The sequence below is a fragment of the Eriocheir sinensis genome, chromosome 41 (genome assembly GCF_024679095.1).
Source record: "Eriocheir sinensis breed Jianghai 21 chromosome 41, ASM2467909v1, whole genome shotgun sequence".
Classification (NCBI taxonomy): domain Eukaryota; kingdom Metazoa; phylum Arthropoda; class Malacostraca; order Decapoda; family Varunidae; genus Eriocheir; species Eriocheir sinensis.
In genome coordinates, this window is record NC_066549.1 from 16,080,904 (window position 1) to 16,094,737 (window position 13,834).

At 38.5% G+C, this 13,834-nt stretch overlaps 1 protein-coding gene across 4 annotated transcripts in view; it reads left to right on the forward strand.

Moving 5' to 3' along the window:
* LOC127009736 (AP-1 complex subunit gamma-1-like) overlaps positions 1-9,293 on the forward strand; it is a 179,686-nt gene extending 170,393 nt beyond the window's left edge. For all 4 annotated transcript variants that reach the window (XM_050883114.1, XM_050883117.1, XM_050883116.1 and 1 more), the window contains exon 19: positions 1,001-9,293. In XM_050883114.1, coding sequence (XP_050739071.1) covers positions 1,001-1,102 — 102 coding nt within the window. In that variant the 3' untranslated portion in view covers positions 1,103-9,293. The remainder of the gene's footprint in view (positions 1-1,000) is intronic.
* Positions 9,294-13,834: the final 4,541 nt, after the last annotated feature.

Here is a 13,834-nt window from a genome sequence, read left to right on the forward strand (position 1 = left end):
ACTAGTGACCGGCGCCCATTCTGAGTTAAATCCGTCAATCACCACTCTTTGTTGTCCGTTGCTTAACCAATTCGCGATCCATTGGTGTAATTGACCATCAATACCTATTTGCTTTAATTTGTAGAGTAATTTATGATGTGGGACTTTATCAAACGCTTTCTGGAAATCAAGATAGACTATGTCTAATGATTTAGTTACGTCATAAACTGAGAAGAGAGAGAGAGAGAGAGAGAGAGAGAGAGAGAGAGAGCACGCGTGCCTGTAGTATCCTTGTTAGCTGCCTATCCCCCTGCTCGTCACCAAATTTACTTAAATGTAGTATGCTACACCTCCCATTTTCCCCAACCAGCTAATCTCTCAGATTCAGGTAGAGTTAGTAGAAAATTAGTGGGCAGGGCTTCTTCTCTAACATGGTTTCACCTAAGGCCAAACAGAGTATACAGTAGTGGTCAGCTGTAGATATCCTCTTCCTGTGTCTTTAAGACACCCCAGAATCAGCCAGAAAAGGATGGCCCATATTCTCATGAAGGTGTTAACAGATTGTACTACCAAAGAAAACAGGAGAAAAAAGTAAAAACTTTGGAGCAGAAAAATCCCACTTGGCCTCTAGAGTACCTCTGTGGCCTGATTGGTAAAGCAGCAGCCTCTGGTTCTCTTTCACCATTCAACACATTGGTTTGAGTCCTAGCCTGGGTGAAGCATCAACCATCAAAGATCAATTTTTCATTTTTAAAGGAATAAACTGCACACAGATGAAGGAAGGACAGCCAAAACAGTGCACCTGGTGCAGTTTATTACCTATTTAGGGAGAGTAGATAGTAGAGAACAAAACAGTTTTCACAAGGGAGCCTTGAATGCTGGTTTGCAAGTTATACTTTGCTTAAAAAGTATACTCAACCCTTATGAAGACTAACTTGTTATTGAATTACCTTGTATTCTGGGGGTATTCTACTTTTGTCTCATCTTTTTCACAGCAACTCAACTGTTTAAACCCTTACAGGTGCCACTGAGAATGAGGATGCGATTATCCTGGCAAGCCAATGGCTCCTCGATGCAAGACCAGGGGGAAATTAGTAACTTTCCTCCAGCTTTGTGGCAGTGACACCACCTGTGGCCTCTATGACTAGCAACCACAACTCTCATCACCTGCTCCTCCCTCTCCTCATCCCCAGCCTACTGTAACATTCTCCCAAAACAGCTCCCTTCCTTCACTCTTAAGGATTTGTCATCCTCACAATATCCAAACACACACTATCATCCATCCTTCCACAACCTCTATTTTATATAAATTGATCTTTGCTAGAGGATTTTTCAAAATCTTGTGTATTAAGTGATGAATGATATATATTTTATAAATCTATTCCTTAACAATTAAGATTACATTTATTTATGTTTGCAAGCACACTTATTCTCTGAATATAAAAGTTTATTCTTCATCACTAGCCAGCAGCCCTTTAGAATTTCTTTGAGTGACCAAATATTGTATTAATTTACTTTTCCTTCTTAGTCCTAATATAGGATAGCCAGTCACATGTTAACAACTTGCATATTGAATAATAGGGTTATGAAATGTCATCTAATATTCTTTAGATTTCCCTGTTCCCTCCGTTTTACAGCATAAGTGCAGTGAGCAAAAGTCACATGAATTCTGTGTGATACATGACTGATCCTACTGAAGATTATTCAGTTTATGGCGAGTTGATTGAAATGAGTTTATAATGATTTGCATTTCTCATTCATAGATCATTGCATTTCACTATGGTCATATTTATTTATTGAGTTGGCAGAATATTACTCCTGCAGATTTGTGTATTTAGCCTGCCTCATTTAACCCTGTAGCAGCAACAGGCCAAGTTTGTGGCTTTACCGTGTAGCAGCGACGGGCCAAATTTGTGCCATGATTTAAACCCCCCAAAACAGATGATACATAATCTGATTACAAATGCTTTGATATATATTATGAAATGGTTTGTGTGAGGGGTGATTTTTTCTCATTTTTCTCGCTTGAGGGGACCATTAAGAAACATGATCTACGCTGCTACCGGGTTAACCTTAATAAGGAATAAATAGACTACTGTTGTGGATTTTCACTAACTTGAACTTTATTATTATTTTTCTTCTTCTTTTAATTCTTATTCTTATTATTATTGTAATTATTATTACTATTATTATTATTATTATTATTATTATTATTATTATTATTATTATTGTAATTATAATTATTATTATGATTATTATTATTATTATCAATAGTAGTAGTAGTAGTGGTAGTTAGTAATAGTTGTAGAAGTAGCAGCAGCAGCATTGTTATTGTTATTACAGTATTAGTCCAATAATCTGAATGGCAGTGAACTGAAGGTCATTCTGATTATCAAACTGTTTGGATTATTAAGAGGGACCCATAAAAACAGAAAGCAATCATGTTCAGAAAAGAAAGACATCAGACGTTTTATTACTTGTCAGTAATGCTAAGTGCAGAACAGCAGTTTTAGGTAGGTAAATCCATGTAAAGAGTGTACATCTAGAGGCAATGAAAGCACAACGAATTAAAGCATGAAGACGCCATGTGAGAAGATGCCGTTGGACACCGAGCCCCTCTGACAATTTTGGAGTCAAATTGAGGCTGCCTGAGAACTGTACTTTCGCTTAATCTATTGACTTTTCACTCATTAATAATAACTTCGCCTAATATTATTGTACTGTTCAAAATTCCTAATACTATAAAGTCCAAAAACGAAGCTAATATTCGGCGGTCAACATCTTTACAAAATCTAAATCTCGTGAGTCTTTTATTTCTTGGCCCCGCTGCTTTGTACCACTCAGTGCATATGGCGCATGATTTGAATTTTTTATTTATTTATTTTTTTTTTTTTAATTTTGAAGATTTTGTCAGCCACCTTAAAAAATCAGACTATTGGGATTTTCAGATTATTCATGTTCGAATTATTGGACTTTTACCGTGTTATTGATTTCTTAGTGAAAATTTAAGGGTGAAACTAGCAACAGGAATTTTGTTCACAGTTCTAGACATTAATGAACATAATTTCCAAGGCATCTCTTTTCTTACCATTATTATTATTATTATTTTATTATTACAGTAATCATTTTTATTATTAACATCATTATTATGTAGTAGTCTGTTTATTATCCTTATTACTTCTAGTAGTTTTGTTTTTGCCCTCAGAATAGTGTTTCATTAATTTGAAAAAAAAAATATATATATATATATAGAGAGAGAGAGAGAGAAAATACCAGTTCATAAGAGTGACTTCTCAGTTTTGAAATGGTGAAAATAACCACACATCTGGTCCCAATAACTAGCCTCCATGAGGTGACATTGGATCATTTTGCATTTTTTTGTACTTAAAAATTTTTCTTGTAGACTTTGGTATGAATATATTTCCTTTGTTATTTGTTTGTGATTTTTGTAAAAGCCATTCAGACATAATGTATTGAATTGTTTTGGAGTGTACTTAGAACTGCTGAGGTGTGTGTTTATTTACCTAGTTGCAAACAGAGTCTGAGCCATGCTCATGGTTCTGTCCCTGTATCTACTTTTTTTTCTTTCTTTTTTTCAATTTGTGAACACTGCTACAATTCCTTCCTTAGTTTATTCTAAGCTTCAGTGTGTAAGTTTGCTATTTCTTGACATCGCACAGTCATCTAGTCTGTCAATTTGTTCATGTGTCCTAAGTTTTGTGTTCCTCTTTCCGACTATGTAATCAGGTCTCTTCTCTCTCCCTCTTCCATATTATTTATCAGCTTATATAGCATTATAAAGACTCCTCTTTCTCTTCTCTCCTCTATTGTTGATAGATTCAGTTCCTTTAAGCTTTCCTCATATGTTAAGCCTTCCATGTGGAACCATTTTTTGTTGCTCTGTGTGTGTGTGTGTGTGTGTGTGTGTGTGTGTGTGTGTGTGTGTGTGTATTTACCTAGTTGTGACATACAGGAAAAGAGCTACGCTCGCGCTGTCCCGTCTCCATATCCTCTCTTATCCAACTTTTCCTTAAAATCATGAATGTTGCTTGCACAGACCACCTCCTCCTCCAGTCTATTCCATAGCTCAATGCTTCTGTTTGGGAAACTAAACTTTTTCACATCTCGCCTGCACGTGGTCGCCCTCAACTTCTTTCTATGTCCTCTCGTTTCTCTCTCGTTCCACACACGCAGGTCCTCTCTGTCCAGATTCTCCACCCTGCTCACCACCCTGTACACTGCCATCAGGTCTCCTCTCTTCTTCTCTCCAGGGTTGTGAGCCCCGTGCTATTGAGTCTCTCCTCATACGTCCGATCACTAAGTTCCGGTACCATCTTAGTTGCCACTCTCTGCTCTCTTTCCAGCTTTCTTATGTTCTTTTTGTGAGGAGACCAGACCACTGCTGCATACTCCAACCTTGGCCTTATCATTGTAACTATTATTTTCTTCATCATTTCCTCGTCCAAATACACAAATGCCATCCTTATGTTCCTCAGCAAATTCATAGTTTGTCCTGTTATCCTGTTGATGTGTTTGTCCTTTAGGCCATTTTATTCATCTACACTTCTGTTTGGGAAACTACTTCTTTTTATCCTTCAGACATGTTCCCTTTTCAGCTTCTTACTGTGTCCTCTCAGCCCCCTCCTTCCCTCTGTCACAACCAGGTCACTTCAATCCAATTTGTCCTGTCCACTAGTAAATTCATACAAAGCTATTGTCTTTTTTTTTTTTTTTTGTGTGTGTGTGTGTGTGTGTGTGTGTGTGTGTGTGTGTGTGTGTGTGTGTGTGTGTGTTTACCTATTTGCAGTCTACCGGGCCCAAGCTAAGCTCTAATAATCCTGTCTCCATATCTACATTTATCCAGCCTTTCCTTCATTTCATGGACATTGTTCGCCTCCACCACCTCTTCCCGCAAGCTGTTCCATGTGTTAACACTTCTATGTGTAAAACTATACTTTTTAAGTCACTCAAACAGGTTCCTTTATTAATTTTTTTCCTATGTCCTCTCAGACCCTGCGTTCTCGCAGATAAGAAGAGATTATTTCTATCCACCTTCTCAAACTTATTTGCCAATTTATACAGTGTGATCAGATCTCCTCTCTCCCTTCTTTGTTCCAGTGTCGTCAAGTCCATCTCCTTCAATCTGTCTTCATACGTCATATTCGAGAGTTCTGGGACCATTTTAGTTGCAATTCTCTGTATCTTTTCCAGCTTTCTGATATCCTTCTTTTTGTGAGGTGACCACACAACTGCAGCATATTCAAGCTTAGGTCTTATCATTGTAATTAGTATTTTCTTTATCATTTCTTTGTCCATAAAATGGAATGATACCCTTATATTTTCCATCATCTTACAGGTTTCTTCAAACAGCTTGTTTACGTGTTTTTCTGGGGATGGTGTGTCTTGCATCGTTACTCCCAAATCTTTTTCTTCATGTACCACCTTTAAGTTTTCTTCTCCCATCCTGTATGTTTTCCTTGGTCTTTTTTTTACTTTTCCCCATTTCCATTACATGGCATTTGTTTGCATTAAATTCCATCTCCCATAACTGGCTCCATCTATTTACTCGGTCCAGGTCTTTTTGCAGCTCCTCACAATCTTCCTCCGTCCGCACTTTTCTTATTAACTTTGCATCATCTGCAAAAGGGCTCATATAACTTTTTATACCCTTTGGCATATCGTTTATATATATTATGAACATTATTGGTGCCAGAACTGAGCCTTGAGGAACTCCACTCTCTACTCTCCTCCAGTTTGATTTCTCCTCTCTAATCACTGTCCTCATTCCTCTTTTCATTAAGTAATCGTTCATCCACTCAATAACCTTCTGCCCATTCCTCCCCACTGTTGTAGTTTTCAGGCAGAACCTTGTCAAAAAAATGTTCAAATCGAGATACACACTATCAGCCCACCCTTTTCTCTCTTGCATCACGTCTATTGCTCTTGGGTAGAAACAGAGTTAGTGACAAACGATTTCACTTTTGTAAATCCAAACTGTCCTTCATTTATATTTTCCTTTTCTAAATGTTCTACCCATCGGGTTTTTTTTTTATTATACTTTGACAAATCTTTCACATTACACTTGTCAAAGAAACTGGTCTATAATTTAGTGGTTCAGTTTTATTCATTCATTCATTCATTTCATCGACACCTGCTCCTAGGAGCTCCCACCAGGGGATGGCCACGGCAGAAGAGCTTCCAACTTTCTCTATCCAGACACTCCCTTCTTGCCTGCTCAAAGTTTCTCAAAGATCTTTCCCCCCTCCCCCTAACGTACTCTTGCACCCTATCCCTCCATTTCACTGGAGGTCGTCCTCTAGCATTCCCTCCCTCTATCTCACTCACATACACCCTTCTGGTCATCTTACTCTCCTCCATTCGCTCCATGTGGCCAAACCACTTTAAAGTCTGTCGCTTCACTTCTTCCCTTCACCCGTGACACATTCCAAAACACTCGTACACACTTTCATTACTCATTCCATCCATTCTACTCACACCACAAGCACTCCTCAAATAACTCATTTCCACTGCCTGCACTCTAGACCTCTGACTTTCATTCCAGGGCCAGTTTTATCTCCACTTATATAAATTGGTACAATGTTCGCTCTTTTCCATTCTAAGGGCACTTCTCCTTTACTTATAGAGCATGTTATTATGTCATAAAGTGGCTCCAATAATTCATTTCTACACTCTTTTAGCACTTGTCCCGAGATTCCATCCGGTCCCATAGTTTTCCTTCTAAGGTTTTCATCAGCTGTATCAGTTCTCCTTTACCAACCTTTACCTGTGTGTGTGTGTGTGTGTGTGTGTGTGTGTGTGTGTGTGTGTGTGTGTGTGTGTGTATTTACCTAGTTGTGGTTTACAGGGCCTGAGCTAAGCTCAGATAGTCCTGTCTCCTTGTCTATATTTGTCCAATCTCCTTCATTTGGCAGACACTCCCCGGCTCCACAAGCTCCTCCTTTAGGCCACTCTATTCATCTACACTTCTGTTTGGGAAACTGTACTTTTTATCCTTCAGACATGTTCCCTTTTACAGCTTCTTACTGTGTCCTCTCAGCCCCCTCCTCCCCTCTGTCACGACTAGGTCGCTTCAATCCAATTTGTCCTGTCCACTAGTAAATTTATACAAAGCTATTCAGTCTCCTCTTCGTCTCCTCTCTACAAGCATCGTCAGTTCCATTTCTTCCAATCTGTGGTCATGTGGCAGACTCGATAACTGGTAACATTTTGGTCGCTATCATCTGTATCCTTTCCAGCTCCCTTATATCTTTATTCCTGTGGGGGAACCAAATTAATGCTGCATATTCCAGTCTTAGTCTTATCGTTGCAGTTATGGTTTTTTCATCATATCCTTATCCATATAATGAAATGCTACACTAATGTTTTGCAACAGACTATATGTGTCTCCAAATATTCTATTTATGTGCTTATCAGGGGTCAATTTATCTTGAACATGTGCATGTGTATATGTGTGTACATGTGTGCGAGAAGTGCATTTGTGTATACATGTGTGCACTTTTTTTCTCTGCCTCCCTGTATTCATTGATTCTGCCAAATATCACTTGCAAATATATTTAGTTATGTTTTAATATAAACCAATGGCGTATATGTCACCTTTGCAGCTGTAAACTCTTTTGTGCTTTGAGTTGTGTTTATTTAATTTTTATGAGTAATGTTTCTGACTAAAAGTAATAAGAATAACATCAATATATTTATATTACTTGTTCCAGTGACCTATACCCCGGACATAACTCATGTTGTTTGACTTTAATAAACTACATTTTATATTAGCCTAACAAAACCACTGTAAATACCTAAGAATATAAGTTGAAGTAGGTGTTGAGTCATTGTTGTAAATATTTGTTATACATTGATGCACAGTAAGGGGGAATTTATAGGACTTCAGAAGCTCAGCTGTTATTTTTGGCTATATTTCCAGAACAATCCATCCACATCACTGTTTTATTAAGTGTGTTTTCTGTATTTTATTTATGTATATTGGGAAATATTACTTGTTAACATGCAAAGGTTGCACAAGGTAACCAGTGACAAAATTTGTGATAGAGGAAAACAGTCTTGGGACTCTTTCATGTTAGTTGATCTTGTGAGGCATGACATTGTCAAGCTCTGTCCACACTAGGCATGAAGTAGCACAGTGTGTTGCACAATTTGATATCTAAAACAACACTCAGTGCTGTTAACCCCCTAATACTTTTATGCCCCACACAAACACTAAAATTACCCTACTTTTCCCCTCATAGCCCTTTGGCTGAGGATGAAAATATTACTATGCTAGGCAGCACTGCTTTTACATATGTTCCGTAATACATCAGTGATTTAAAAATGTGGTTTCTTTTGCCTAGTACAAGAAAATGAGTTTGTAAAATTATCCTACTGCTCTACTAAACAAGAATTGAGACTGAATTACTCTTTGGTTGGCAACATTGCACAAAATTAAGTTGCACAACACATTATGTAACTTGATGCCTAGTGTGGAGGGAGCTTCAAACCAAATCAGAGTTATACAACACATTGTACAACTTGATGCATAGTGTGAACAGGACTTAAAACAACAGAATCCTTGAACCCAACTTTTTGTAGTAGCTTATGTATTGTTTGTATATTTTGTCATTTAGAAATAAATGTATCTATATTGTTTGGTATATTGATTGAGTTATGAATAACAATTGTATATAAACTTCAAGGGCTGCTTTCCCAAGAATTATCTGGAAAGTGTGTCAATCTGAGACCAGCTGAGGGACAGGTGTAGTAGGCCAAGCTTCTCTCCCTAATTTTTGCCCATGAAGGCAGGTGTATTTCTTGCAAAATTTCTGCAGTTATTTATAGTGATATGCTTGGAGAGGTGGTGTTACTACTTTTTACTAATTTGAGGGCTGATAATAAGTTTCCTTTCCCCTACATATTATTTAGATTATCATTTTATAAAGTTCTGGTAATAAACATTTGAAAAATTATTCTAAATAGAAAGTCCAATGCATACAAATGCCATGTGTAAAATGAAACATTCAGATTTTGTTCCTTATTTGTCATTAAGAATTATATTCATACTGCTTTTCATTTCACTTGTGCTTAGTGTTAGGGCAGTCAGGAGAATCATACATTGATCCCCAGTATCTGTGTGGCTGTTGGTATTCTCTCTCAGCTGAGTTTTGAGTGTTGGCACACCCCACCTATTATTTGATAGTCAGCCAGATCCACAAAGCCATTCCATGTACTCTGGTGATGTAAATGAGCCCTCTGGCATCACATCATATTGATCATCTGGGGAAAATAAATTTATCAAAGAATTTTTACATTGTTGTTTCCCTTAATGTGCAATTTCTTTTAAATCCTGAACCTTATTTCCATTAAATGCCATTACAGAGCAATGATTTCTTCTGCAGGGTTCTCATTTCATGCAAAACTAGATTCTTTATTTTTATGATGTTAAACTCCTAATACTGACTCTTGACAGAAGGCCTTTAGTTCTTATTTGTGATAGATAAAGTCTTTCATTTTATTATATATACACAAACCAATTCTGTCTACAACATATGGTATCTGTTACTAATTAGTTTTGCAAATTAATGACAAATTGTTCCAACCAGGGGTGTGGAGTCGGATTTTCAAAACTCCGACTCCAGTAAATTTAAGTGTTGCGACTCCGACTCCAGTAAATTTAAATGTTGCGACTCCGACTCGACCCGACTCCAGGAAATTTGAAGGTTGCGACTCCGACTCCGTTTTTATTTTTATTTTACAGTATGATATATATATATATATATATATATATATATATATATATATATATATATATATATATATATATATATATATATATATTTTTTTTTTTACCATCCTTGGATATCACTTAGCAATTATCCTCCATGATAGAATTAAATATACACATTAGCTCATGCAAAACACCATAAAATATGGCAAAAGGGATACCTGTACTATCTGTTGTCAGGGTGGTTGTTGCGGCATGTACCGCCCTCCTTCCTTAAGGTCTATCCTCAAGAAAATACAAAATAAAAGCATGAAAAATATTAAAAATACCAATATTCCACTGTTTGATTGGACATATCTTCCAAAACGTCAATTTCTCCCAATTTGTAAGAATCTCCATGAAGTGAAATCTTTACTAAAAAATTAGATATTTTACCGACTCCGACTCTGACTCCAATTCCGACTCCGACTCCGACTCTGACTCCAATTCCGACTCCGACTCCGACTCCGGCCAAAAGTAGCCGACTCCTCGACTCCTCGACTCCGACTCCACACCCCTGGTTCCAACCATAGACATTCCTGGAATAGTCCCATTTATCCAATATGCTTGGAAACCTTAAATCGGAAATTTCTGTATTTAAAATTCCCTCCCAGCAAATCATATGTAATTAGGGAGGAATTAATCTCTATTTGGGGTCAATTGCACTTTGTGTAATAATAATAAAATTCTAATTTATGACGGTAAATCTCCTGGGAGAAATTTTACGCCAGCAATCCTGGCTGACGTAGCAAATAATTGACGTCACGTGCGGAAGCTTCAACGAAATTCACGTCACAGACTTAGAGGCCACAAAACCTAGCATTTGATTATAAGATAGCAGCCCACCAACAACCTGCTCCCCAGGTTAATTTACTGTCTCACCTCTCCACAACCTTTATGGTTATTATTTTTATTGTACATATGTAAATACAGTCAAGCCTCAATTTATGTGTGCCTTAGTTTACGAGTGTTTTGATTTATGAGCAAAAAAAGCCTTGGTATACGAGCATCCTGTTTGTTCCTTTTTTTTTTCTTTTTTTTTTCCGCCAACCTCCGGGTGGGTACATGGGCTACATGGAGGCCATCAGGGTCAAGGGCGTACGTTCCTCCAAGGAGGGACCACAGCCCATTACCGGGTGACGGCTCACGAAGGGGAGGGGAGGATGCCGATAGACCGACTATCAGCTTACGTCAGCCTAGCTGACCAAGTTGGTCTTTCGACGAGGACTGGCGTGTCTCTGTGTACAAGTTGAAGACGTGAGCATGAGTTCCCTTTGTTCGCCGCAAGAGGAAAGTGTTCAAAGTGGAAAACAATGGGAATAGTCTCAGTCAGGGTTATCCTACAGTGATGCTCTAAAATGGTCTTTGGTGCAGCAAAACACCTTGCGAACTCTATATTCGCTCTCACCTGGCAGGGTTACCCGTAGGAAGCTCAGGAAATGGTAATCACCATAGGCCTATGGAGGTGTGGCCAGCAAAACCGTGGCCGTACCCAGCCCCACCGCGGCTTGTGCAGGACCCCCGATTCTTGCCAGGAACTGGGGGGAATTCTTGAAAATCTGACACGTTAAAACAAAAAACGCAAGGATTTTGCAAGATGTGGGGAAATTCTTGCCCGGTCTAGGGTAATTCTTGACCGCCAGATGACGGCTCTCGTCTCAGTTCGCGTTGTAAACTCATAGAAATAGCATGCATGTACTCGTGTCCGATTGCATTTGTGCTTTAATGTCCGATCTTTGTGTTTTCAGCACTATAGTGTGCGTTCTTTGTGCTTTAACAATGTACCCCAGAATGATGGTTAAAAGGGATGGTGCTGCAAAGAAAACAGGAACGGCGGATACTATGCTCAAAACAGGAACAGGGTGCGAGCGTCGGCGGCTTGCATGCCATCCTGGACGTGTCTGACTCCCGTTCAGCCTCCATCTCGGACGATACGTCGGGTTAGCTTCACGTTGGTGGTCGAACGTAGTTCCGGTGTTTCGAGAATAGGGAAACTGTGGCTGCTAAACCCCGGTGCAAAGCCTACCTTGTGCGTAGTTAGCAGTTGCGGGAGTCTCCGTAACAACCGTAACATATTGATTTGTATTTTATATTATTTATCATTGGTATTTATTAGTAAATTTACTTTAATTCTGTATAAAATAACATTAAAATAATTTTTATATAAATATTTTTTTGAGATATGGGACGCATTAATGGGATTTACATTAATTTCAATGGGGAAATTCGTTTTGGTTTACGAGTGTTTTGGTGTGCGAGCAAAATTCCGGAACGAATTAAACTCGTAAACCGAGGTATGACTGTAAGTACAACTCACAATGTAGCATAAATATACTTTCTCCATGGCCTACAAACAACTACAAGGAACTCAGTCAAATGATACCCTTCTCCACGATGTTTCACTTAATGCCATAAACCCCCCAAGCTAAGTACAGTGGAACCTCGGGTCACGAACACCTTTCATCACGAACAAATCAGTTTACGAACAAATTTTCTGAACAAAAAATGTCTCAGGTGACGAAGTGTCTTGACCTATGATCATATAAGCCGGCAACATCTAGGTATGACAAGCTGGGAGTATCGGCAGTAGAGCGTCAGTTGCTGTGTAGCTTTGGCTAAATATGCAACATGGAAAGGGACTCCCCTTTCAAACAATGAAATCTCTTCCCTTTCCCTTCCTCACCACCTTCTACTTATTGAAACTGGTGTTACTCAGGGCTTTTTTCCTCCAACCATGTTGGTGGTAGGGTTAACCAGGAACTTCAACTTTCCCGGGTGTGCGTCACACACGGCCAAGGTCGGTTGTCCGTATCCTCAACATAAAAAAAGCAGTCGCCCTGTGTCGACATGGCGCCATCTGCCAACATAAGGGCTGTTGCGGCTTATGCTGTCATTACCCAAGTTATGGACATGTTGCTGCAGTTAAGTGGAAGGAAGAAGTTGTTATAGGAACCATCATTGCTTCAAAGACAAGAGGACAGGAGTGTTTACTCAAATCTCATCAGAGAACTGTGCTGTAAAGACCAGGAGTCGTACAATATTTATAAAATGGAGAAATGAGAAGATATTTTGAACTTTGGTCCCAGAGCACGAGGTGTTCTCTTATCTTGTCAATTAAATGGTAAACAAAGCCACTTTACCAGTCTCTTGGTAGGCCATAGTAGTTTCACTGATCCTCACTCCTCAGCAACTGCTGTCGTCTGTTTGTTTACATACAGTTCCGCAGTTGCTCATGCCCACAGCCGTTGGAGGAAAACAGCCAGTGTGACTGCTTATTGCGCGGTGAATTCTCCTCCATACAGGTACGGTAAAATTAAACTATTTTTTCTTTATTTTATCTGTTTAGTATTGTATTTTATCTTTTTTTGAGTTAGATATCCATTGGCTTTGTGTTATGAATTTATGCACGAAGAGCTGTTGTAGAAGTTTAAATAAGCAATAATCTGGGGTCCAGGAACAGATTAATCCATATTACATTGATTCCTATGGGGAAAATAGTTTCGGTTTTAAACATTTCGGGTGACGAACGGCCTTCGAGAACGAATTAAGTTCGAGAACCAAGGTTCCACTGTATACTTAAATTGATTTCCCGTGTGGTTTTCAGGCGATCAAAGCATCACCGAATTCCCTGTAAGTATTACGTACGGATCCGTGGTATTGGAAATTAATTTATGTACAGCTCCTCGTCGGTTCTATATCTAGACCAAGTGAGTAATACCATTATTTGGTGGTAGTTGGGGTTAGGGAGTGTTTACTTAAATTCGTAATTCGTTCTGTGAAACCCCATTTAATTTTTCACACCTTAGATGGAATAAGGATGATGGAGATTCACAAGGATATAAGAGAGTAAAAGGCTGGCTTTGCTAGACCAAAGGTCGAGGACAACTATACTTTCCCATCAAGGCATAGTGATATAAAGAGAGACCTACCCAAATACTGGAATATGGTCGACCATCAAAGGCATGGTTGCCCACTGAACTTGGTTGAAATTATGATTTTATTAGTTACAGAATGTAGACAAAATGAAAAAAATACAAAAAAATAAATAAAAATGTACAAAAATAATCAGGCAAAAAAAAAAAAATC